Source organism: Leptonychotes weddellii, chromosome 9 (genome assembly GCF_054177405.1).
Source record: "Leptonychotes weddellii isolate Sample4059 chromosome 9, ASM5417740v2, whole genome shotgun sequence".
NCBI classification, from domain to species: Eukaryota; Metazoa; Chordata; class Mammalia; order Carnivora; family Phocidae; genus Leptonychotes; species Leptonychotes weddellii.
Genome location: NC_138377.1, coordinates 94,392,059 through 94,414,274, shown reverse-complemented (window position 1 = coordinate 94,414,274; position 22,216 = coordinate 94,392,059). Strand labels below are relative to the sequence as shown.

General features: G+C 52.7%; 1 protein-coding gene across 2 annotated transcripts in view; it reads left to right on the top strand.

Annotated features, from left to right (window-relative positions):
* MEGF11 (multiple EGF like domains 11) overlaps window positions 1–22,216 on the top strand; it is a 327,464-nt gene that overhangs the window by 71,103 nt on the left and 234,145 nt on the right. The window contains exon 2 of one of the 2 annotated variants that reach the window (XM_081831278.1): window positions 6,777–6,973. The exons of the other annotated variant lie outside the window; for it this stretch is intronic. Within the exon in view, the coding sequence (XP_081687404.1) occupies window positions 6,895–6,973 (79 nt within the window). The 5' untranslated portion in view covers window positions 6,777–6,894. The remainder of the gene's footprint in view (window positions 1–6,776; window positions 6,974–22,216) is intronic. 2 annotated transcript variants of the gene reach the window in all.

Here is a 22,216-nt window from a genome sequence, read left to right as displayed (position 1 = left end):
TTTTTTTTTTTAAGATTTTATTTATTTATTTGACAGAGAGAGACAGCGAGAGAGGGAACACAAGCAGGGGGAGTGGGAGAGGGAGAAGCAGGCTCCTGGCTGAGCAGGGAGCCCGATGCGGGACTCGATCCCAGGACCCTGGGATCATGACCTGAGCCGAAGGCAGACGCTTAACCGACTGAGCCACCCAGGCGCCCTAAATAAAATCTTTAAAAACAAAAAAAACCTCCCAAACTCAAGTAATGGATTCAAAGCATTTACATGGGGCCCCAGACCTTAGGACTGGAGATCGGTCATTCATTCCTGGGGGTTCTTGGTCTTTCTCTGGGCTCTGGGGCTCCTGGGTACAGCTCTGGGGGGAGGATGGGAAGAAAAGTATTTCAGGATGGGCACCATGGATGCTGGTGCAGCCTGGCATCAGCCATCAGGTGGAAGACAGGATCCACTGGGCATTCTGTGAGTCTCTGATTCACCAGCTCCCTGCTGTCCCCTTTACTGCCATTTCAATGCTGATGCTCTCCCAGGCTCCTTGCCATATATATATATATATCCATTCATCTGTCAGTGGACACTTAGGTGTTTCCATGTGTCAGCTATTGTAAATGATGCTGCAATGAACATGGGGTGCAGTTACCTCTTCACGGTAGCGGTTTTATTTTCTTTGGATAAATACCCACAAGTGGAATTGCTAGATCGTATGGTAGTTCTGTTTTTAATTTTTTGAGGAATCTCCATACTGTTTCCCGTAGTGGCTGCACCAATTTACGTTCCCACCAGCAGCTCATGAGGGATCCCCCTTTCTCTACATCCTCGCCAGCACCTGTTAGCTCTTGTCTCTTTGATGCTAGCCATTCTGACAGGTGTGAGGTGATAGCTCTGTGGTTGTGATTTCCATTTCCCTGATGATGAGTGATGGTGAGCAGCTTTTCATGTCTCTGTTGGCCATCTGGATGTCTTCTCTGGAAAAGGGTCCATGCTGGTCCTTTGCCCATTTTATAATTGGATTATTTGTTCTTTTGCTATTGAGTTGTAGGAGTTCCTTATATATTTTGGATATTAACCCCTTATCAAATATATGGTTTGCAGTTTTTTTCTCCCATTCTGTTAGGAGAGATGCAATCTAGGCTTGTCTGAAAATGCAGAGTTCAGAAGCCACAGGGTGGAGGACTTAGAAATACTTAAGTTGAACCCGGAGCTGGTTGTCTGGCCCGTTTTAAAATGTGGGTTCATGCCTGAGTGGGGGGCACTATAGAAATGGGCCTCTCCCTGAGAGGGCAGTTTCAGGCACCCAAGGTGAAGGAAATATTTGAGGAGCAGTGACCTTTCGCTGTTCACCTTATCAGAGCTGATGTGGCCCATGCTTCCCAAGCTTGGCTGCTTATTAGGATCCTGGAGAAACTTAAAAACAATCTGGCTTCCTGGGTTGCATCCTTAGAGATTCCCTTCAGTGGGGCCTGGTGGGGGCCCAGGAACCTGTGTCTTCTAGATCTCTTTTCTCCCATGCTACCCCAGGTGATTCTGATGTGCAGCCAGTTTTGGGACCCTGACCCAGAGGTGGGGTGCCAACGGCTGTCTGTGCCCCAGGCAAGCAGCTGTTGCTGGGACCTGGCACCTCCAAGTTCTGTTCTCAGCCCAAGAGGCAAAGTGGGCGGGCTTTGAGGAAGCTGCTCTGAGGCTGGGTCCTGATGGTTCCATCTGCCCGGTAGGGGGGACTGTGTTTGTGTGAAGCCTGCCTTTGGAGAAGGAAAACTTGGAATGGTTGGCTGCAGTTAAACCAAATTTCCTTAGCTTCCACACGAAGCTTCTGACTATTGATGCTGCGAGGAACACGCATGGGGACCCCCACTCCGGACACGTGGATGTCCCCGATAGTCCTTCTGGTTCGGGGGCCGAAAACGAGGCAGGGCTTAAAAGAGACAATTTCAATATTTAGTCCCTCTTCTGGCCACGTATTTATCAAAAATGAATCTTGGGACTCTGCAGCCACATGCATTTCCAGCTCGGCTGCAAGTGGTTCACAGCAGCGAGCGTTTCCAGCGCCTCACCCAGGGAGCAGAACATTTCAGAGAGGCCGCGGCGGGAGGGGTATCTGGGGATTCATTTAAAATAAAATCCTATTCCCGTGTTCCCATTACCACCTCGGAGGTTGCCGTGCACATACAACCTCACGCCCCTCTTTTCTTTAAAATAATAGAAAAAAAGCCCCATACTTCGCAGCAAAACTTTAACCTTCCCTTTAGAAATCGGTCCAAAAGGTCAGAGCTATGCTCCTGTACATTTCCTGGGCTCAGCTGGGAACTGATTAAAGCAGTCAGCCCCGGCTTGTCAGCTTTGTCAGAGACAACTCTATGAATTCTTTGTTATTCACTTTGCTGTGTATTATAAATATATTTATCTTCCTCTGTCAGGCGTCTGCGGGACAGGTGCTAGGGGGCTGGGAGTCCTGCTTAAGGGCTTCCAACAATGTGTCCTCCCTGAGTGACATTAGTGCAGCTGATGGGGGCAAGGGTGAGGAGGTTCCGGACCCAGGGCTGCCGTAGGGCGGGGGCTGGTGACGCTGGTGGGGCTAGAGAGAACACCGGGCACAAAGCCTTGTGTGTAGAAGGTCCGCCCCCACCCCATCTCGGGGTTGATTTCCCATGATGCCCCTCTTGTAGCTCTGTGACATACACATGGATGTGAGGTGACGTTCATGGGGCAGGACACTTACGCTTCCTCACTCACTTTGACTAATTAAGGCAGAAGTTTTTGTTTGTTTGTTTTTTGTTTTCTCATTCAAGGGTTAATACCATTCTGCCAGAAGTGATCAGGAGAGGGGACAGTGGATAGGGTGGCTCCCTTGAGGAGTGAGGAGGTCGGGTGGCAGTGTTTGGCCGTGGAGATGTCATTATTTCTATAGCGATCCTTCGTCCCTGTAGGATGTGGGAAAGCCGTATATGTTTTGATTCAGCGCTATTAGCACATCTTCCATTCCCTCTAAAATCTGTGAGGGAGGTGTTGGCTTCATTTCTACGGTTGGGGAGTCGTAAGCATTCAAGAGGTAAAAGGACTTTCCTACAGTCACGGGGTCTGGGAGGACTGGGGGTCTGGCTCAGGGTCTGGGCTTTCCCCGGACGTGTGGCGTGGGAGGAAGGGACAGAGCCTCGAGGTGCAGGAGCTCATGCTGGAAGGCTCTCAGGGCCTCATGGGAAGGGACGGGGCTGGGGCCCAGAGGGGTTTCACACTGGCTCAGTGACCTTGGGCAAGTCATTTCCTCTTGCTGAGCTCTCTTCTCTGGGTGTACAGGGAATTGGACTGTGATGGTGATGTCCTCTCAGCTTAGATACCACCCATGTCTGGGATGCCCTGATTTCGGCAGAGGTGGGCTCAGGCTCAGGCCCTGGAGGCTGTTATGGCCCACGGTGAGTTCCTTGGACCAGGGAAGACTTGAATTTCCTGTTTTATTTAATAGTAAGGGTTAATAAAGGCAGAGGGAATGAGAAGGGGACCGGGATGGGGTGCACAGCTATAGAGGCCCAAAGACTCCCAAACAGAGGAGCTAGCAGGAGCCTTGATGCAGGAATCAGCATCTTCCTCCCCTCGGGGACCAGGCTCTGCCCTGGCCTGACATAGGGAGAGGTGGCAGAGCCCAGGCCACCAACCATGTCTGTCTCTGCAAGGGACCTGGGACATGGAAGAGGAGGCTCACTGAAGGGGGCAAGAGGAACCAACGATTCACAAACTGCTGAGGAGAGCTTGCTGGCTGCTCTAATTTTGCGATTTGAAGCCCTATACTGAGGCTGTGCTGCTGAGAAAGAGACTGATGTTTGTCATGAACATTCCATGAAGTACTGTGGAACCAGCCTGTGGGAAGGTGCTGGGAGCTGCCAGAACATTCCACAAAGTACCCTGGAACCAGCATGTGGGAAGGGGCCGGGAGCTGCCAGAACATTCCATAGACTACCATGGAACCAGCATGTGAGAAGGTGCTGGGAGCAGTCAGAACGTTCCATAGAGTACCGTGGAACCAGCGTGTGGGAAGGGGCCGGGAGCTGCCAGAACATTCCACAAAGTACCGTGGAACCAGCGTGTGGGAAGGGGCTGGGAGCAGTCAGAACATTCCACAAAGTACGTGGAACCAGCCAGAACATTCCACAAAGTACCGTGGAACCAGAGTGTGGGAAGGGGCCAAGAGCTGCCAGAATATTCCACAAAGTCCCGTGGAACCAGCGTGTGGGAAGGGGCCGGGAGCAGTCAGAGCATTCTGCAGAGTACCATGGAACCAACGTGTAGGAAGGGGCTGGGAGCAGTCAGAACTGGCAAAGGCATGGGAGTTTCTGGCCGTGGAGGTGCAGAGTCCTGGCTGCTGGGTCCCTCCCAGGGCTGCTGTGAAAAGATCCACATACTGGGCAGAGAGGTGGTTCAGGGCCTCTGAGCGCCCTTCCAACCAGGAGACTCTGGGAGTCCAGGCCACATTTGCTGAGGGGACCAGATATGACCCAAATGCAGACATAAGCATTAAGACTCCTTGATGCATCAGCATTTCCTTCCCTGACTACTGCCCCAGTGACTTCCCCCAGGTGGGAAAAAGCAAGTCCTGGCTCAGTTGGTGGGGTCCACTCTGGGGCCCCATCACCCTTTCCCACCACTTGCTTGGAAGAGCTGCATTCACCATGAAAGCAAGTCATAGGGTCAAGGGCAAGAGTGGAAACAGGAGGACCGTGAGGAGGCTATTGCCAGGTGAGAGGTGATGAGAAGAATCAAGGGTGACTCCCAAGTAGGAGGGGCAGGCTTTCGGGGGGAGATCAGATTGGGGCGTGTTGAATTTGAGCCGTCAACTAGACATCCACGTAGGGAGATTGAGTAGGAAGGTGGAAACAACGTCTGGAATTCAGGGGCACAGCCCAGGCTAAAATTAGAAATTTGGGAGTGATCTGTGTCTAATAGATGTTCCTTAAGGCCATGAGACTGGAGGAGATCAGCAAGGGTGTGAATATCTGACTCCTGGTCCTTAACCTCTGTTTGCATCGCATCCTGAATTTGGGGGGTGGGGGGTGCTTTCTTCCAGGCTCATAAAGCCCTGTGTCTTAGGGTCTGCCCAGCCTTTTTCCTGCCCACTCCCCCTGTGCTCACCCCAAGGCAGATATGGCAAATTCTTTAGTGAGGGGCTCTCCCTCCTTGTCCTGTGTCCGAGCCCTAACCCAGGAGGGTGGGCATCACTGCACATGCTCCGCCCGCCTGGTTACTGCCCAGCACGGTGACCTGCGGGCCTGGGGCTTGGCTCTGGTGACAGAGCCAGACCCATGAGCACCGAGCGGGCCAGGGGCCCCTACAGGCCCTGCCCTCAAGTCCCAGAGTGACCTTGAGGAGTCTCAGTTTACACATCTGCCAACCCTAGGTTTGGACAAGATCCTCTCAATGACCCTTTCCAGATCTAACATCCTGACTCTGTGAATCTAATTTGGCCCTCGGTTTCCCCCGAAGGGGATCTTGCTGGCTGTCAGAGAACTTGATGCTTCCCTGGGGAAAGACAGGGAGTTTCCGCTGGAGTAACCAGGGAAGGAAAGTGTGTGTGTGTGTGTGTGTGTGTAATGGTTGTTAAAATACTGCACTCCTTCCATACTGATTGGTAAATAGCTGAGCTGCTTCCCCAGGTCACCCGAGGGCTGCCTCTCTGCCACCCCATCCTCTCCCCTGGGATCCACCCCCACTGAGACCACACCAAGATCCATCAACTTAGAGGAGTACGTCCTGGCCCCGAAGCCCCTCTGCCCCGCCAGCTATTAAAGATTTTGACCGTCACACCAGTGCAGGTCCCGATAGGCAGGCAGCATTTTAGAGGTGCCTCTGGCTCTTACCTAGCCCCCACACTTTGCTTCTGATTCTAGGAAAATAGTACGGTCCCAGTAAATAAAAAGTAATAACTGCATCTTTATGACAGGGAGTCAGAAGCAGTCTCATGCTGGGGTCCCTGTTAAATCCCTGGGTTACTTGTAACCCAGATGTTGACAGATGTTGGATCGGGTATTTGAGCTGGTGGGCTTTTCCTTTCCTCTCTTCTCTGAAGACTCCGTGTGCTGATTCACTCTGCAGCGCCTTGGCTCCTGGGGCCAAGTACTGTTTGCCGTGGCTTCTGGAAAGGCTGGCTCGTAGAGGGGCTGACTGCGGTGGGAGAGGAGGAGTGCGCCCCAGCATGAGCGAGCAGAGGCGGCAGAAGGGAGCGCAGCAACAGCTCAGGTGTTAAACTACTGAGGTGGAAAATTGCTCTGACAGTTATGATGTTGTTGTTTCGGGTAGCAAGGGTTACACTATCATTTACTTCAGCCACGCCTGCTGGCGCTGCAGGGTCGCCTGACTTGAGCGAAGCTGCTCATTGCCGGTGTCGGTCTACGCAGGGGTTTTCACCTGCCTTTGGAGAAGCAGGCCACCCGGGAGCTGGTGGGCTGCCCAGCCCCGGGGCGGTGAGGGGGGCACCCTTGGGGTTGGCAGGACCCCGTGCATCACTCCCCTGAGCTGCTGATACCTGTCACTGGGGCCTGGATTGGAACCCAGAGCCACCCAGTGGGAGGATGTGGGGAGCTGGTATTTAGGGAGCACCTTCATGGGTCAGGCCCTGTGCCAGGTGCTGAATATGCCTGAGCTCTTGTGACCCTGTCTGCCACCCTGCCAGGTGAGGGGACCGAGGCTTGGAGGGAAGCCGCAGATTGCTCAGGGAGCGCGGGAGGAAAATGGAGCCAGAGTTTGAGGCCAGTCTCCTGATCCCAAAGCCCCAGACCCAGTACTTCTTCATTCTCCAGGCGCTTCCTGCAGAACCCGGTGTGAAGTGGCTCTCTGACCTGGGGGAGCCAAAGAGAGCAGGAAGTTCTTTGAATCACGCCATGAGTTGGAGCTGGTTTCTTTCATGAGCATTTCATCATGCCAAGGAGAACCTGCCTGACTCTGCCCATGAGCCCATCCACTAAAGAGCTTTTATCGATCACCTGGTCAGCTCCAAGTAAGACGTCAATGCTGTGGGGGATGTGGAAGCCACGTAAACCTGGGCCTCTTCCCCTGAAGAGTGGGGAGCCTGGGCGGGGAGTGACAAGGAATGAGTGTGGAAGGACGATCTGGCGTGCTAGGGGCTCTCCGTCAGAGGACTGAGGAGGGTGCGTGAAGGGGACCTAGGGCCAGAGAGGGCATCCAGGGGGAGAAGGGAAGCAGAGGAAAGGTGGGAGCGCGATCCAGGCAGGGGATTGTCGTGGGCGGTGTGCGCACTTTCTAAGAGGATGTGCCTGTGAGCAGGTGGAGGCTTTAGCTGGGGGCGGAGGCTTCCTCTGAGGCCTGGGCCTCCTGCCACGGCCTCGTCCTGAGGGGCTCATGCCCTGGGCTCTGGGTCACAGCTGCCTGTAATGACAGAAATGTGCTCCCGTGGTCTCTGCATTCTCCTGTCAAGAGGGGAGATTTCCGGAACCCAGTGGAGACTTGGAACTTCAAACACAGGATAGTCCAGAAAGAAGCACAGTGAGGCCCCCGCTGGATGGAGGAGCAAGGGTTTGGGGAGGATGAGCCCTGCCCTGCCCTCAAGAGTGTTCCAGGCAGGGCCCCTCAGGTGTCAGGGGTCAGCCCAGGCTCCTGAGTAACCAAGTGCAGAATAATTTCTATTTTCTCCGCCTTGGAATGTGGTTCTGGGAGGTGATTTACACAGCAAAGAAAAGTCCGGAATCTGGTGGAGGTGGGGAGGCAAAGGAGGGGAGGTCCGGGCTCCAGTCCTAGCTCCTGCAGTGAGCCGTCCCTGCTTTTTGTGTCTTTATTTTGTCTCTGAAAAATAGGAACCTTCTTTCATGCACTTTCTACCCCCATGAGAGCACTAAAGATGCATTGAAGGGAAGGGTGTGACTTGAAACCGAAGTGGCTTTTTATGGAACAACTGGAGATTCTGAGGCATAGGTCAGTCACCAGTCACTACCTCACCATCCCTGGCGATAGGCCCGTGCTTCCTGGGGGTCCGGTGGTGCCCAAGCTGGGCAAGGTGGTGCTGCAGAGCTGGGTATCCTGGAGCAAAGGTTCCAGGCAAGGCAGGGGGCTGCCAAGGCTGGGCCTCGGAAGCTGGAGCAGGCAGGTGGGAGAGTGAGGGGGTCCCTGCAGCAGCATCTGCCTGCACTCCCCTCACCTCCACCCTGCATCCAGGAGGAGCCAGGTACTGAAGAGCATCTGGGCAGCAATGGGGTAGAGAGGGAGTCCCACCTTTTGTCCTACCCTCCCAGAGTCTGCTCTCCTTCCTACTGTGGATGGAGCTCAGAGCTGTTCCCCCTGGCCCCCAGGGAGAAGGGGGAAAGGGGCTGGGGCTCCCTGAGCTGGGATGATTCTTCCATAGCTGCTAGGAGCTGTTCTCTGCTGGAAACAGGGGGTGAGGGGGTGCACCAGACCTAATGATCCATTCTCTCTGTGAGAGGCATTGGCTGTAGGACGTAAGGAACTCCTGAGGGTGAAGGGGTGGGAAGCTGAGGGCTCCTCAGAATACTAGGAAGTCGAGATTTCTCCCATTGCTTTAGAATCCGAGGATATCAGCCTGGAAGGAAAGTGATGATCTGGGAGTGGTGCGATCTCGTGACAGATTAAGAAACCCAGACCCAAGGAGGGGAGGGCTCCGCCCATGACTGGTGGCACAGCAGGACCTGAAGGCAGGGTCCGGATGGGCTGGTCTAGGGTTGTCTGCCCCAGCTTCCCGCCTTCCCTCTAGTAGAGCTCAGTCTGGATAGTGAGACCTTGGTTCTTCCAGGGGACTCAGCTCCAGTGCAGAGACAAGGCAGTGACGGTTTGTGGATGCCGAGGAGGAGGGAGGTGCTGGCTCCTCCCTTCTGTCCTCCCTTCCGGAGGTGGAGGAGTCTGAGGGGCAGGAGACCTTTCTCTGGGGACTTTGGTCAGGGTTGTGTGGCTTCCCAGCAGGGAGCCTATGTTTTGGGAGGTGTCTCATCTGATTGGGACATTTCATTCCTGTGCATGGAATTCCAAGTAAGTCAAAGGTGTGAGGCTGGACACTCCTGAAATATTCCCAACGCATTTCAAGGCAAAAAGAGTACCTCCCCAACCCCCAAGACATTCCTTCCTTGTCCCTTGAATCTTTCCTAACTTGCACCCAAATCAAGCAAGGTGATGGTGGTGGAAAGCGGGTGGGACTGATCATCTGACACCTGAGTTTTTATCCCACCGGCATTGCTGACAAGGGCCCCATTTGAATAAAGAGTGCCTCGATTATGTTCTTGCCCCCATACCCTAAGATTCCAGCAGACTTCCAGGTGAGCCTCATCATCCACTGATCCATCTTGCTAATAAGTCTTAATAGCGTGCCTACTATGTGCGAGTCACTGTCTTCATAAGTGATAGTATCCGCCCACCCATGGACAAGGAGGGTGGGCTTCCTGAGGTTCCTAAGTCACCAAACTGGGGGAAAAAGCCCCCCTCCCAGGCTCTGCGACTCCTTAAAAAATATTAATTATTCTCCAAGGAAGTCTTCATTTGGAGTCATTCCCTTTCTCCGGTAATTAACATTACATGTCATTAACAGTCAGAGAACATTGTATGATCAAAGCATAATTCGTAGCAAGATTCTGAGGAATAGCACAATATTTGTTAATTATGTTATTGATTCTTATGGTCTGGAATGCCCTAATTATTCCCGATCCCAACCGGACCCCACCATGCCCGCCGGGCTGGCTTTGAACTGCTGTCCTACCCTGGGCGGCCCAGCCCCCTGATCTGGGGCTGGTGGGACCACAACTTTCAAAGGGATCAGAGAAGCTGTGTGTCCCCAGGGCCACATGAAACGGGGAGCTGGTTGGGATGTGGGGGCCGCTTCTCCCAGGCTCCCACTGCAGCTCTGACTGAGTCAACGAGTGAGATGTAACATCTCTCTTTAATTAGCCAGATGCTGTTAATTGACTTCTCGGGGGCTCCTGCAGGCACTGCTTCCAGGGAGCGGAGGGATGGGCGTTCTTCTAGGCCTAAGGCTACTTGCTGCTTTTGAAGAACGTGCAGCCCTGGGTGAGGCTCTGGAGGCCTGGTGGGGACAGGGAGGCCCCTGGGGGCGGGGCTGTAGCAGGTGCGTCTTGGGCGAACCTCTCCGCCTGCTCTAAAACTGCTAAGTGGCCTGATGCATTTCTATCAGTGGCATAATTACAAAATGATGCTTGTTTTTTAATCAGCTGTATTTATGAGGGGGCCAAGCTCCCTCCCTCTTGTTGCTGAATCCTGCAATTAACCTTTGTAATTGTGTGACAGTCGGCTTCCCACTCAGTGTTTTGTCTGAACCCTGGTGGGCTGCGCTCTGAGTGGTGCTGACGGGAGGGGTGGTGTGTCCAGCGCACCGGGGTGCCTGGGGGTGGGGACAGGGGTGGGAAGTTAGACTTAGCGTGACGAGACCCACGGTCACCACCATGAATAACAGTTAAAAACAACGCCTCCCCAGGCTGGACTGACTCATTCAGACCTCACAGAGACCTCTTGAAGTAGGTCCTAGTAATACCCCCACTTTACAGATGGGGGGAACGGAGGATCAGAGAGATCAAGCGACCGTCAAGTTCACACAGCCAGGCCGAATCAGGAATCCAGCCTGTGTTGATCATGCCAGGGAGGGTTTTTCCAAAGTGGCATCTGGAGCGTTTCTGGGGAGTTTACTGAGCTCCAGCGTGCCTCCAGCTGTGGTTCTGGTGATTTGGAAAGGGAGATGGGGGGCGGGAAAGGGTCTGTGAGTGAGAGCTGAGGGCAGAGGGGAGCAGAGGGGGCCGAGGGAGCTACTGCTGTAGGGCACAGACACTCAACTTCATTCTGTCCTGGGCATCTGCCTTTCCTCCTCTTGCCTGGTCTTTTCCACATCTCCTTACAGCTCTGGAGACTGAGGCCCTGGGCAGGGAGGTGACTTGACCAAGGGCTTCCCACTACTCATGGTGGAGTCATGTCCAGGAACCAGCTATTATTTACTGAGCGCCCTTAGGGCATGGAGCGGTGCGGGAGATGGCTCCTGCCTCAGGCAAGCTCCGCTCTAGCTGGGGATGTGAGATCATGGGATGCCCTCCCATGGGGAGAGAAGGGGACCAAGGACCTGGCACAGCCCTGCCCACTCCCCCTTCCACTCTCCAGCCCCACCCTCAGTAACAGCTGGGACTGGACAGCACAGATGTGGAGAGACTGCCAGGCTGCTGGAGGGGGAATGGGTTTGGGGACACTGGCTGAAGGGCTGCCAGCCCCTGGGGTGGGCGTGGAATCAGCTAGTGCAATCTGGAGATTTGACCAGAGAGGGCCGTTGTGCTCCAGGAGCACTGTAGCAGCCCTACCCTGCCCCACCAGCACCGTTCTGCCTGCCCAACCCCAGCCCCAGCCCATCTGATCCCTTCTTTCTGTGCCTCAGCCAGGGGGAAATTGCTTACTTTTCTTTTTACATTCTGGGGCTACTGCCAAGGGAGCCTGAGTTGGGGCACTGGTCAGAGGAAGGGGCAGATAAGCTGAGACCTGAAGTTCTCCACATAAACAATTTCACATAAATGCGATCATATCATATTTATTTTTTTAGCTTGTTCTTAAAATTTTTTTTCTTTAACTTGCCTCCCTCCTCCCTTTTACCCTGCATCATGCCCTTACCCCTTGTGCTCTCGGGAATCCTTCCCCACAGCCCGTTCTGTATTCTTCCATGTCATATAACTCTAACCACGTACAAACAGGTATGTGTGTGCATATGCGGATTGTTTGCTTTAGAAAACAGGATGATGCTCTCTAGCCCCTAACTTTTTCCCTTCCCACTATCCCCTGACAATCCTTCCAACTCAACCAGTGTTACTCTCGTTTGTTCCTTTTAATAGCTCCCAAATATTTCATGGTGTGGATATCCAACCATCATTTAAAATTTTAAAAAAAAAAATTTTTTTATTACATTTAAAATTTTTATTTCCCTATTAATGAACATTCACTTCTACTTTTTTTTTTTTTTAATCAGAAAAGGATCTTTTGAAAATACAACCCTGGCCAGAGCGCCTGGGTGGCTCAGTCAGTTAAGTGTCTGCCTTCAGCTCAGGTCATGATTTCAGGGTCCTGGGATCGAGCCCCACGTCGGGCTCCCTCTGCCTGCCGCTCCCCCTGCTTGTGCTCTCTCTGTCAAATAAATAAAACCTTAAAAAGAAAGAAAGAAGATACAACGCTGGCCAAATAGATCCCTTACTTAAAACCTTCCAATGGTTGCCTCTTTATCTTGGGACAGAGTCAAGGCCAGTCATGTTCTGGGGCTGACCTTTCGCCAGCTCAGCCTGCACCCCCACTGCCTCAAACTCTGCTCCAGCCAGAACGAGCCAGTTTTCCTTCCTCTTTATCCTTCTGCCTGGAACACTCCTGCCCTACCTGGCTTACTCCTCAGCCTCCTTCAGGTCGCCACATATGTGTCCCTCCTCAGATCCCTTGACAGTGGCCTTGGAGTTGGTCCTCTCACACGTACTGGAACTTCATGGTTACAAGTTGTTCTATCTCTACCGTTTAGCATCTGACTTGGCATGTTATGGATCCAGGTCCTTGCCTAATGTCTGACACTTTCTAGGTGCTTCTGTGTTGCATGAATGATTGATGAAGGGTGAAGCTTTGGTCCTTGGATGGAGGCTGGCAAGAACCTGGGCTGGACCATCATGTAAGGTGCCAGTTGGAGAGGGGCAATAAGTCAGGATTTTGGAGCAGGACCAGGGAAGGAGACAGATTGTTAAAGCCCAGGTGGGGGGGGGGGTGGGGGGAGGGTGGTTGGGGAGGACAAAGTTAGACTGGGACTTTGGAACAGGTGAGATGACTGAGGTTCACCGTTGGGGCTCATTGGCAGTGGGAGAGGCTTAGGGGAAAATCCGGGGACCTTGCAGCTCTGACCCAGCCACCCTCCATCCCGACTCCGAGGTCAGAAAGGGCGTCCCCATTATGCCTGCCTTGGCAAGAATAGCTTCAGGAGTGGGACTTTCCTGTGAGTTTTCAGGTGGGAGCGGTATGGGAACCCATAGGAAGTAGTTAGAGAAAGCAAAGGCAGAGGAAGTGGGCAAGGAGAGGGCAAGAGGGTGTGAGAAGGAGACATGATATTCCTTGAAAAGGTGCTGATCTTTGTAAACAGAACAGGAGCAGGGCAGGGAACCCCATCTGGTTCCTCTGCCCCCACCGTCTTCCAGCTACTTAAAGTATTCTCCATGGAGTGATGTGAGCCTCCACACTGTCAGGTCTCAGAGACAGGAGTACAGAAATTAAGAGGAAGCAGCTTGATAGCAACTTGACATTGATACAGTCAGTGGACGCCTCTCATTGTGTGGGGTAGAGACCCGTGTGGCAGGTGGCAGTGGTGAGTTGCACTTGGTACACACCGCACGGGGCCATGTACTGTAACGACCACTTACCAACCACATCTTATTGGAAATTAAACTGTTCTAGACTATGAGCAACTCCCATCCAAATGGTGAATGTTGGCTTGTCACTATCTCTCCCATGGGCAGAGCAAGAGGACATACGTCTTCTCAAAAGCCAGAAGGAAGAACTTCAGTTAGACATCAGTAGGAATTAAAACCTATAATCTGCTGTCACTTTTGTCTGGAAGAAATGTAGCTTCTTCCTCTGAGGTCTTGAGAGAGACTGTCCCTTGCTGCCTGGGGAGGGGAGGCCAACCAGGGCATCTAGAACAACCTTCCTGTTGGAGGCCAATAATGATGATTCCCTGCACCTGTGTCATTCATTATACCTTCCAAAGCACTTTCACTAGCATCATCTTTTTGACTTTTATAACTACTCCACAAATAGATCAAAGCAGTCATCATCATCCTCACTTTGTGGACTAGTTAAGATCAGAGAGGTCAATTCAATTTCCCAAAGTTGCCCAGCAAATTAGAAACAAAAAAGGGTAAGAGACAACACCCAGGCTTTTGTTTGTTTGTTTGTTCTTGTTCTTGTTGTTTATTATGTTTTAGATCAGTGGCAGTAAGAGGGGTGTGGGGGAACCGAAGGAGACAGCAGTGTGAATAGTAGCTACTCTTTACTGGGTGCCCAAGAGTGACAGTAGCTATGTTTGTTGAGTTGTTACAGTGTATCAGATACTGTGTATAATTACCTCATTTAATTTTCACAATGGATACAATTACCATCTCCATTAGCAGATGAGGAAACAGAGCCTCTGTGAGATTAAGTCATTTGTCCAAAGTCACTCAGCTAGTAATTAACAAAGCTGGTTCTTGATTCATACTAGCTGACTCCGGAGTGTTTTCTACACCACTACACTATAAGCCAGCCAGCACCCACACTGATCCTCCCAGGGACCCAGTGCGGGACATGCACTCTTGCCAATCTCCTAGACAGAAATTGAGGCTTAGTCACGTTAGGGACTTATCCCAGAGCTATACACCTAGTGGAGTTTGATGCCCCCCAGGCTGAGGTTCAAGGTGGGCCTTGCTGATTGCCGAGCTTCCCTCTTCGGGCACGTTCCACAGCCTCTCTCAGCTCTGCCCTGGCCAGGGTGAACAGGTGGGCAGGCTGCGTGGATGGGTCGGCCCACGCATTGGACCCGGTTTGCACCTTCCCTTTCTCTTCCCCTAGAGAGGACTGGAAAGTCAAATGCATTCAGCACCTGGCAACTGCTAATTATTAACGCCCGAGCCACTGGCAGCTCCTCGTTATGTCATGTCACACAGATTTATGGCCACTTTGAAAGAGGCTTTGAAATGAGACAAAACTCGGGCGCCTTGGTGGCTCAGTTGGTTAAGAGACTGCCTTCGGCTCAGGTCATGAGCCTGGAGTCCTGGGATCGAGTCCTGCATCAGGCTCCCTGCTCAGCAGGGAGTCTGCTTCTCCCTCTGACCCTCCTCCCTCTCATGCTCTCTCTCTCTCAAATAAGTAAATAAAATCTTTTAAAAAAAAAAAAAAGAAATGAGACAAAACTCAATATTGAATTTTTTTCATCTCCTTCTCCCTTTGGGGTTTCAGGGCATATGATATCAGCTTCCTCTCCATTAGCATATTTCTAACGAGCTCTTATTAAGGTGAATTTCATTCCAGCTCTCAGAGTTTTCATTAGAGGAGGAGTGGGAGGGAGGGCAAGACACAGGCAGATGCAGGGACCTCAGGACGCAGGGACCTCTGGGCTTGGGGACCAGGCGGCCCTCGCTTGGCTCCAGCCTCCTCCAAGCGAGCACCGCTCTCCCATCCATGCAAGAGGGTTTCCGCTGCTTTTCACTGTGGGATTGGGCTAAGGGACCTGGGCAGTTACACGGCGGGGCTCACCATACGGGAGGGCCTGGGTTGGCTCAGCCACTGCCCAGTGACAGGCAGGCCATCACTCTTCTTTGAGCCCACACAGTGGGGACTATGGCGCCTGCCACGTGGCTATGCTCTGTGGGGAGAAACGGTGTCTCCTTGGTTCACTGCTGGAGCCTTTAGTGCCTGGCACATCACAGTAATTTTACTGTTTGTTTGTTTGTACTGAGCTTGTCAGCTCAGTAAACAGTGGTGGAGCAGATAGAGGGGTGGAGGGACGGATGGCAGTGTCGTCCCACAAATGGGACCGGCTGCAGATGCTAGGGCACCTGCTTGTGGGAATGCCAGGAAAGGTTCGCTCATTGACCATCTATGACTGGGCTTGTGTGGGGTGGATTGGTGCCCAGGGCACTCGTACCAGCCCTGGGCTGGGTGGGGGAGCTACACGCCCCTCTGTCCCATATCTGTTGCCATATAGATGTGCAATGGGAGGGTTTGACAGGCATTCCTGGTACAGCAGCTTTGCTCTTTCCTTTCACCCGGGCCTGGCTGGCACCTTGAAGGTGTCGCGAAACTGCACTAACAGCTTAGCAGCCCCCTGCTTCTGCCACCCAAAGACACTTTGATAGGGTGGGGTGCTCTGCGAGTCCAGGGCAGAAGCACAGTACCAACAGGAAGGGGGTACCCAGGCTAGGTACCTGTGCCCAGGGGTGAGAATGGAGAAAGAGACAGAGAAAGGACAAGGTCACCCACCTGGTAGGCCTTCATCTGGATCAGGGCCCCAGCCCCTGCCCTCAGGGGGTCCTAGTGGGTGATTCTCAACCCTGGCAGCTCACTAGAATCATCTGAGAAGCTTTCAAAAAAAAAAAAAATACTGATGTCCAAGCTCCAGCCACACAAATTTGGTTCTCATTGGCTTGGAGTGAGGTCCCAAACATGGATATTTTTTAAATGTTCCGACATGATTCTAACAGGCAGCTGGGGTGGGTACCACTGTTTAGGGTGTGTATGTGTTGGAAGAGGGGAGCTAGACGTCCTGCCCAGGGGGCACCCTCCACCACTTGCCTCCCACCAGGGGAGCCTCAGCCCTTGCCCTGAGCTCTGTGATGGGGGCACCCTGATTTCTGCCGCAAGGACAGAGGAGGTGCCACAGGAAAGGGTGAAGTTGCCACCTCTGGACAAATGTCAGCCTGCTGTCTCTGTGCCATCTGGTCCACGCTCTGCTAGTGAAACTTTGGGCCCCTCCTCATCCCCCACCCCGAGTCCCACCTCAGGGTCCTCATCTCCAGCAGGCCCTTCTAGGAACAAATGAGACTGTAGACGATGTGCTTTATAAAAAGCCCACAAGAAGGTAAGGATTTTTAAGACCAGGAGACTCTGCAGAAGCTGTCTCGTCAGTCCTGGGGAGAGAGGGCTGGTGGAAATAGTTTCTGAGGGCCTCGGGAAGGCAGGGCAGAGAGGACAGCTTTCCTGCAGCCCCCCACTCTGCCCCTGTTTGGAGAAAGGAAAGGAACACCTGCAGGGAAGGCTGCAGGAGGTGGCAGGGAGAGACCCCGGGTAGCCACTGTACCGAAGGAGAGGAAGGCCACCCCGGGGACAGGGTTAGAATGGGCTGGAAAGTCAGCAGACACGGGTTCTTTGAGGGACTGGCAGTTTCAAGGTACCCAGAATCCAACGTGTCTCCAGGGGACGCCCCTGCCCCCAGCCTACCTAGGCCTTGCCCCCCCACCACCCCAAGGGGCTCTGCTCAAGGGCCTCCCTTCCCTTTCCTGTGGCATGCTGGAATGCGAGGGGCGCTGGATTGGGGGTCAGCTCTGCCATTCGCTGTGTGACCTTGGGCAAGTCTCTTATCTTTCATGCAGAAAGAGACCTGTTCATTGATTCGTTGATCCAGCCATTGGCCAGTTATCAAATGTTTATTGATACTGGCCCTGGGCCAGGGGCTGAGGGCACCTGGGGGGAACCCCGCTTCCCTCTCACCTTCTCTTGCTGCAGAGAATCACTGTGGAACCTTTTCGAGCTGTAAGGGACCTTAGCGAGAGTCCAGGTTTGGCTCTAAAACAACAGAACTATCACTCAGCATCCTTTTATAAATGGGGAAATGGAGGTCCAGAGAAGCTGTTCAGGGTCTTCCCCGGTCCCATAGCTGATAGGTGATGCTAGAAAGCTCCAACTCATGCCTATAAGCCCATGTCCTCTCCTCAGATGAGCCCACCTACTTGAGAAGGGATTCTAGCTCCTCCCTATCAGGAAAGAGCCCAGAGGGGTTCATTGACTCATTCAGGGTCACACAGCAATTTTGCCAGACCTGCTGAGAGGTCTGGTTTCTGGGTTTCTTTGTCCCTGGCCTGTTGATCCCGGCCCTTGGCTGGTGCTTGGCTCAGGCCATGTTGAGAGCCCACGGGCACCTTGTCAGCAGATCCTGTCCCCCGACGGGCCCCCACTCAGCCTCTGTGCCAGGCCGGTGGCCGTGCTGGCTCCCACATTCATGTGCTGCGACACATACACGCACAGCTCTACCTTTGGGCTTTTGTGATGGCTCCACAGTGGGTGAAATTGGTTTGAAATAAATGTCTCCTCTGCCTTCTTCCCTCCGGGTGATTTGATCCTCATCTTCACTTTGTGGAGTGATCCAGAGTCTGGCATGCGCCTGTCCTGTCTAGATATGTCCTTTTTGATGCAAAGATGTTGCCACGGCTACTGCTGAGCCAGATGTTTCTTGAAAGGCATATGCTGAGGTGGCTGCCGAATCCCACGCCAGCTTGGCCCCTTCCCGGTCACCTCCCGATGCATCCCCGCCTCGGGGAGGCGGGGGGCTCCACACGCAGAGCTGAGTGTTAACAAGGGCTCGCAGTGTCCTCACCTTTCAAGGTTATTGGAATATTTTCCGGACGGAGCCCTGCGTGGGGTGGGTCCTGCTCATTCCTGGGGCACAAACCACTGCTCTGCCTTGCTAGGGCACTGGGCCCTTCTGTAATAAAATCACCTCCTCATCCTCTGAAGGCTGGGGAGACGCAGGGGTGTCATGTGCTCAGTTAGGGATCCCATTCAGATCTCTTGCCAGTTACTGCTGCCGCCAGCACCCGAACTAGCCCTAAGGGAAGAGAGGGAGGGGTAGGGCTTAGCCCCTTGAAGGCCTGTCCCCAACCTCTTTCTTGAGTCCTCAGAGCACAGCTGAGGCAAGATTGGCACATTTAAAGAAGGTAGTTAGGCTAAGGGATGACACCAGGGAAACACACATAGAGGATGTATCGTAAAGTAAGATAATCTGGTCCAGGGGCTCTGGCTTCCTCGTCTGTACCCCTGGTTGTGCTCAGGAACATCCCCCTGCCTGGTTCCTCTAGAGGAGGCACACAGCCTCCCCACCCATCTCTTGATGTCAGAGCCATAGGAGACTTAGAGACCATCTAGCACTTTCTCAGGCAGGTTCCAGAGAGAATTCAGCCCTAACGCCCCATGATGTCCACGGTCTCTAATGGATCGGCTTTTCTCCTGTGCATCTAGAATGGTACTTCTTATGTACCACGCTTGAAAAAGTTGAGAAAATAGTCCCTGAAGTCATTTCCTGGGTTAATCATTAGATGAGGAACTCCAGCTAATAAAGGCTTCCTCTGCAGCTAACAAAGCACTGAGGAGGTGGGAGACTTGCCCAAGGTCACACAGGGAGCACAGCCACTGTACTGTACTGTCCTCCCTTCCTCCGCCCAAATTAGGTGAGTGTGGAGGAGGCCCTGATCCAAGGAGATGGCCCATCCCTCCCCCAACACACCATATAGGGCATACACGCACTCGCACACGGGCTCTGAGCCTGAAGAGCAGAGCCGTACTTGGAAGCATCGTGATGGACGAGCAGGTGGTCCTGAATTCAGATCTAGTTCATTCACCTCCAGACTGTGAGCCTCTGCAAACGGAGATGGTAACACCAGCTTCCTGGAGCCCCTGCGAGAACACAGTGAGGTCGGCCAGGTGCCCAGCACAGGGTCCGGCAACTGTTCGTTTGCTGCTCTCCTCTGGTGCTCAGTAAGCTGCTCCCCGGTTCACTGTTGGACCCCATCTGTATCCAACTTCTCATTCAACAAGGGACATTCACAGGGTGTTCTTAGCAAGTGCTGTCAGGGCACTGGATGTGGTGTTAGCAGGCAGCTCACACTCTCGGTCCCGGGCCCACAGACCCAGCTCCCACCCACCTCACTCACTTCTCTCTTTTCTCCTTCTCTTGGCACAGACACACGTGCGTCCTGGTCGGAGGCCTACCGTGGTTATCAGGCTTCCGTCCTGCCCCCCATTCTTCCCACCCCACTGAATCCCTGCGCGTGTGATGGCAGATTTGGAGACTTGTGGACACACCACAGAATTAGGAGCGTGTGCTGTAGATTTGGCACAAACTTCCTGTTTTCTGCATAGTGGCGATTCAGCATATTGGAGGTTCGCGCCTCGCAGGCTGGCCCTGCCTGGGGAAAGGGCAGAGGGCGACCTAGAGGAGCTGGAGCCAGAGGGGAAAGCTGCCCCCACCTCCATTTTGCCTTGAGGAAGGGATTGTCCAGATTTCTGAATTTTCTGTTGAGTTGGAAGTGAGGCAGAGAAGACCTTTATAGGGTTCCGATGCCTGCTACCCAAATCCTTTCGCAATGTGGCTTTTTCCCTTCTGGTCTTGCTAAGTGGATTCTATCGAGTGGGAACACATCTCTTTGGATTTATTGGGATTTTGCGTGATTTCAGGGTCATCGTTCCTAAAGGCATTGTCCTTGTTCAGGAGTAGGTAGGAAGCGAGGGAAATGAAGCCAGTAAGTTACCAGAACAGAAGCTAGTCCTGGCGATGGTTTCTCAGGAGGGCCGTGGATGGGGTGGGCCCCGCTCATCCTTGGGGCACAAACCACTACTCTAGGGTGGACGCACACTGATGAGAACCAAGCCTGACGGGCGCCACTGGATGTGACTAGCTGCACGGTGGCATTCTGGTTAACCGAAGGTTTCACCTCATTGGGGTGTGGCTCCATTTTCTCCCCGACCCTGTTGCTCAGGATTGCCTGTGCCTAGATCCTCCTCCCTCCTCGCGACCATGCCTCTCTCGCACCCAATGTCTCAGGTGGCATTGTTCCACGGAGCCCTCAGAAGGAACTGTTCTGACACGCTAAGCTCTTTAATTTCCCACACACGGTGCGTAGATGCCCCCAGACAAAACAGAATTGATTTATAATTCTCTTAATGGAAGCACAAGCTTTAGTTGCTCTAGAAATAGATCGTTACCTCTGCCACCTTTTGTAATTTTTCTCTCCCATTTTTTTCCCCCACACTACTGTGGTCTAAAAATATGATGGTTCATCGCAGCCTTCTCTCGTAAGCCACTAACTGCCAGACGTTTCTCCTTAGACCTTTAATTTATAGCATGTTTGTTCAGTTTCGCTTCATTAATTAATGTTCTTCCCAGGCCCCCATGCCAGAGTCTTTGTGTAATGCTTTCTTACAGTAAGCAGGTGCTTTTATCCTTAATGAACAATTTCCTGGAAAATACTGAAATAAACAACAAATAATCAGGCCAGGAACGCAATGAATCTGAGAGTTTTGTGCCATCCTGCAGATTAAACCTGGAAGATGAGGGATGGGTTTAGTTTAGGTGTTTTTTTTTTTTTTTTTTTTTGTATCTTCCGCGGTGCTGTTTCAGTGGTTCCTTCCTTGGGGAGGGAGTGCAGGGTGCTGAAGTTCTGGAAGGCGAATGAGCTGCTCGCTCCTCCAGGAAACCAGAGTTCAGAGAAACTGTGTTTTATCATCAATGCATGCGGCTGCGGAGATGATCATCAGACGCAGCGTAAGCCAGAAGCGCAGCCAGACTGGCCTCTGGTTCCAGACTTGGAATCCTCTCTAACTTAGGCTGTGGGTCAGCAGGGCCTGGGCTGGGCCGAACTGCCACCTCATTGCAGTTCATCCTGTCCTTATCTCTCCTTTCTGGCAAATTTGCTCCACTCCAAGGAGGCAGTTCTTTTTTTTTTTTTAAGATTTTATTTATTTTTTTTTATTTATTTGACAGAGAGAGAGAGAGACAGCTAGAGAGGGAACACAAGCAGGGGGAGTGAGAGAGGGAGAAGCAGGCTTCCCGCGGAGCGGGGAGCCCGATGCGGGGCTCGATCCCAGGACCCCGGGATCATGACCTGAGCCGAAGGCAGACGCTTAACGACTGAGCCACCCAGGTGCCCCTCCAAGGAGGCAGTTCTTGAGCCCAGGACCCTAATAAATTCATTTCCTCTCTGTTCACACAACCCCCCTCCCCACCAGGACTATTTGTGCTGCACCCCGCCCCCCGCCCACACCCCAGCAGAAGGGCAGTGACCAGACTTTACCCAGCGTTTTACTGTTGACAGGCCTTCTTGTAACCCTTATCTCTTTGGCTTCTCATGACCTTGTGAGTAGGTTTTCTTACTGTTTCCACTTTACAAGGAGGAAGCTGGGACTCCCAGAGGTCAAGTGACCTACCCGAGGTCACACAATGGAGGTGGGATGGAGGTGGGATTCGGACCCAGGAACTGATCAGGAATCCAGGGCTCCGGGTTCTTGTTATCTTTGGTGGAGCAAAGCCTGTGTGGGTAACGAGGACTGAGCAAGCTCTGGAGTGAGGTGAAGTGCCCCAGGCCGACCTGCCCAGGCTGTGAGCCAGAATTCATCAGTGTCATGAACAAAGGACTGCAATAAATTTCTTTTAAAATCTGAATACCTGATTCATTTATTATACTGAATAGAGCTGACAGATTCATACATTATCCATCCATTTTTCTGTGTCGTAAGATCATTTTGGGTCTTTGAAATGGCATAATGTTTTTAAATTTTTTTTTTAAAGACTTTATTTATTTATTTGAGAGAGAGAGAATGAGAGAGAGCACATGAGAGGGGGGAGGGTCGGAGGGAGAAGCAGACTCCCTGCAGAGCAGGGAGCCCGATGCGGGACTCGATCCAGGGACTCCAGGATCATGACCTGAGCCGAAGGCAGTCGCTTAACCAACTGAGCCACCCAGGCGCCCTG